The following is a 3,373-nucleotide window of genomic DNA, read 5'->3' as shown; positions in this document are numbered from 1 at the left end:
TGCTGGGAACAATGAAATAAGAATTCCTCCGGTCCGCCCGAAGGTGAGTTATGTAAGAAGTGGAGGGCTGGGAGGGCAGCAGAGGAAACTTGAATGGAGAAAAGGCAACTTCCATGTTGATTTTGTTTCTCCGCCACGTCTCGCCCTTTTTTTTTCCTCCCCCCCCCCCCGTCTTTCGTTCTCCCCCGGCCCTCGGTTCTCCCGCTCCCCGCCGGCCCCGCCGATGGGGTGTGTGTGTGTCCCCCTCCCCCGAACTCCCCCCCCGGACCCCCCCCCCGGGGGGGGTGTTGGGGGCTTCGTCCCCCCCGGTTGTGCCCCCCCCCCCCGCTGCTGGGCGCGCCCGGGGCGGCGCGGTCCCGGCGGGACGGAGCGGGGCAGCGGCGGCCGAGCGGCATCAACGAAATCGGCGCGGAGCCGCCGCGCCGCCGCCCCCGGGGGCCCCGACCCGGCGGAGCCGCCTCCCCGCTCCCCCGCGGCGGCCCCGGCCCCCGCCCCGGGCGGCGACCCCCGGCCCCGGCCCCACCGAACCGCTCGGCCCCGGGGGCGACCCCGGCCGCGCCCCAGCCCGCCACCCCCGCGTTGCCCCCCCGGGGGGGGGGACCCCGGCCCCGGCCGCCCCCCGCCGCGCCGCCGTTTGCTGCCGCCGCATTTCCCGGGCCGCGCTCCGGCGGCCGGGGGGACCCCCGCGGCGAGGAAGGGGCGGGGGGGGGGGGCTCGGGCGGGGCTGACCGGCCCGGAGGGGTACGGGGGCGGGAGGGGGGGGGGGCGGCGGCCGCGCCTCGGCGCTCCGGCCCCGGGACGGCGGTGGCGGAGCAGCGGCCGGGGCCGCTCCGCGCCCGCGGCGGGGAAAAGTTGGAGGCGTCAAAGAGGGGCCGGAGGCACCGGGCCCGGCCCGCGGGGCACCGGGGGGTGGCGGGGGGACACCGGCCGGGCCGGGGGCGGGGGGCGCGGGGGGGGGGGGGGGTCCGCAGCGACGGGCGCAGGAGAGGGGGAGCGGGGCGCGGGCGGCGGCCGCGGCGAGCCCGGGGAGGGAGCGGCGGGGGGGGGGGGGGGCTCGCCGCGCCCCGAGGGAGCCCCGGTGCCCCCGGGGTCGGGCGGCCGGGGCGGGAGGCGGCGGCGGGCGACCCCGCGCCCAATTCGTTTTCGCCGCCCCCGGCGCCGCGGAGCCGCTCCCGGGGCGGAGGTTGGGGGGGGGGGGGGGCGGGAGGGAGGCGGGGGGGCGGCGGGGCCGCCGGTAACGCCTGGCTCTTTGCCCCCCGCTGCAGCCACCATGTTGACGCGACTTTTCAGCGAGCCCAGCCTGGTCCCCGAAGTGCCGAAATTCGCCGGCTGGGCCGAGGAGTGCGAGGAGGATGCCCGCAGCGAGAAGGAGGAGCGGGCGGGGAAGGGCTGCCCCCTCCCCGAGGAGCCGCCCGAGGGCTCGCTGGGGGAGAGCAAGGAGGAAGGGGAGCTAGGCGGGGACGAGGAGGAGGAGGAGGAGGAGGAGGAAGGCTTGGAGGAGGCGGAGGGCGAGCGGCCCAAGAAGCGCGGCCCCAAGAAGCGCAAAATGACCAAGGCGCGGCTGGAGCGCTCCAAGCTGCGGCGGCAGAAGGCGAACGCCCGGGAGCGGAACCGCATGCACGACCTGAACGCCGCCCTGGACAACCTGCGGAAAGTGGTTCCCTGCTACTCCAAAACCCAAAAGCTCTCTAAAATCGAGACCCTCCGCTTGGCCAAGAACTACATCTGGGCTCTCTCCGAGATCCTGCGCTCGGGCAAGCGGCCCGACCTGGTTTCCTACGTGCAGACTCTGTGCAAGGGGCTGTCGCAGCCCACCACCAACCTGGTGGCCGGCTGCCTGCAGCTCAATTCCCGCAATTTCCTCACGGAGCAAGGGCAGGAGGGCGGCCGTTTCCACGGCCCCAACGCCTCTTTCGCCGTGCACCCCTACCCCTACCCCTGCTCGCGGCTGGCCGCGGCGCAGTGCCCGCCCGCCGCCGGCCCCGGTTCCCACGGGCTGAGGACACACAGCTACTGCGCCTCCGCCTACGAGAGCCTCTACGGCAACGCGTCCCCCGACTACAACAGCTCGGAGTACGACGGTGGGCTCAGCCCCCCGCTCTGCATCAACGGCAACTTCTCCCTCAAGCAGGACTCTTCTTCCCCCGACCACGAGAAAAGCTATCACTACTCTATGCACTACTCGGCGCTGCCCGCTTCCCGGCCCGCCGGCCACAACCTGGTCTTCGGTTCGGCGGGGATGCGCGGGGGGGTCCACTCCGAGAACATCTTCCCCTACGACATGCACCTCCCGCACGAGCGGGGCCCCATGTACGAGGAGCTCAACGCCTTCTTCCACAACTGACCCCCCCCCCCCCCCCCCCCGCCGCGCCCCCCGAGCCCCCTCCCCGCCCGGCCCCGAGGCGAGGGGGGGGGGGGCACGGGGACCCCCCTCCACACACCCCCACCCGGGGACACCCACCCCCACCCCCGCGGACCGGCCCCCGGGGCTCCGCCGTGGGCTTTGGTGCAATATGGGGACCCGGCCCCGGCGGCGGGTCCCCGCGCCCCGTGGGGACAAAGTGCTTTTTTGGGAGGATTTCCCCTTTTCCTTAAATTATTATTATTCTTGTGCATTATTTAGTTTTTATTCCTATTATTGTGTATTATTTAGGTTTTATTCTTATGTATTTTTTATTTTATTATTACCATTATCACTATTATTACCACTATTATCTATTATCTAATTTATTATTATTATTATTATTATTATTATTATTATTATTATTATTATTATTATTATTATTATTATTATTATTATTATTATTATTATTATTATTATTATTATTATTATTATTATTATTATTATTTTCCCCGAGGGGGGAGGCGCCCAGCGCGGCCCCGGCCCCCCCGGCCAGCGACGGCAGCGCCCGGCGGAGCCGCCCCCGGGGCCCGGCCCGCTGGGTCGAGCCGCGTCGTTTCCTTTTTAATTCGTTTTCACTTAAATTTTTTCTAATTTTTTTCTTCCCCCCTCCACCTTTCTCTCTCCCCTTCCCCCCCATTTTGGGCCGTTTCTCCCCTCCACCGCCGTCACCCCCCCCCCCCCCCGCCCACCCCCCCGGCATTGGACACCCGCTGCCCCGGCCCGTGGGAGCGAGAGGAGCCCGCGCTGCGGCGCGGAGCGCAACTTTCCGAAGCAATAAAGAGGCGAAGGGAGGACCCCACATTTCTATCTATGCAAGCAGGCCCGGCCCGGCGGACGCTCAGAGATGCACTTTGCTTTGGGGGGGCCCCCGCCCCGCTCCCGGCCCCGGGAGCTCCTCTCGCAGCGCGTGTGTCAGGACGTTTTTTACCTGTTTTAAAAACTTGAAACGGAAAAAAAAAAAAAAAAAAA

At 68.3% G+C, this 3,373-nt stretch overlaps 1 protein-coding gene across 1 annotated transcript; it reads left to right on the top strand.

Annotated features, from left to right (window-relative positions):
* Positions 1-1,270: 1,270 nt before the first annotated feature.
* Positions 1,271-2,344, top strand: NEUROD2 (neuronal differentiation 2). Its single transcript, XM_075722858.1, has one exon. It carries the CDS (start codon positions 1,271-1,273, stop codon positions 2,342-2,344), a length of 1,074 nt encoding a protein of 357 aa, XP_075578973.1.
* Positions 2,345-3,373: the final 1,029 nt, after the last annotated feature.

The sequence above is a fragment of the Pelecanus crispus genome, chromosome 18, assembly GCF_030463565.1.
Source record: "Pelecanus crispus isolate bPelCri1 chromosome 18, bPelCri1.pri, whole genome shotgun sequence".
NCBI lineage: Eukaryota > Metazoa > Chordata > Aves > Pelecaniformes > Pelecanidae > Pelecanus > Pelecanus crispus.
The sequence above is the reverse complement of the archived record's forward strand: the minus strand, read 5'-3'. Positions and strand labels throughout refer to the sequence as shown.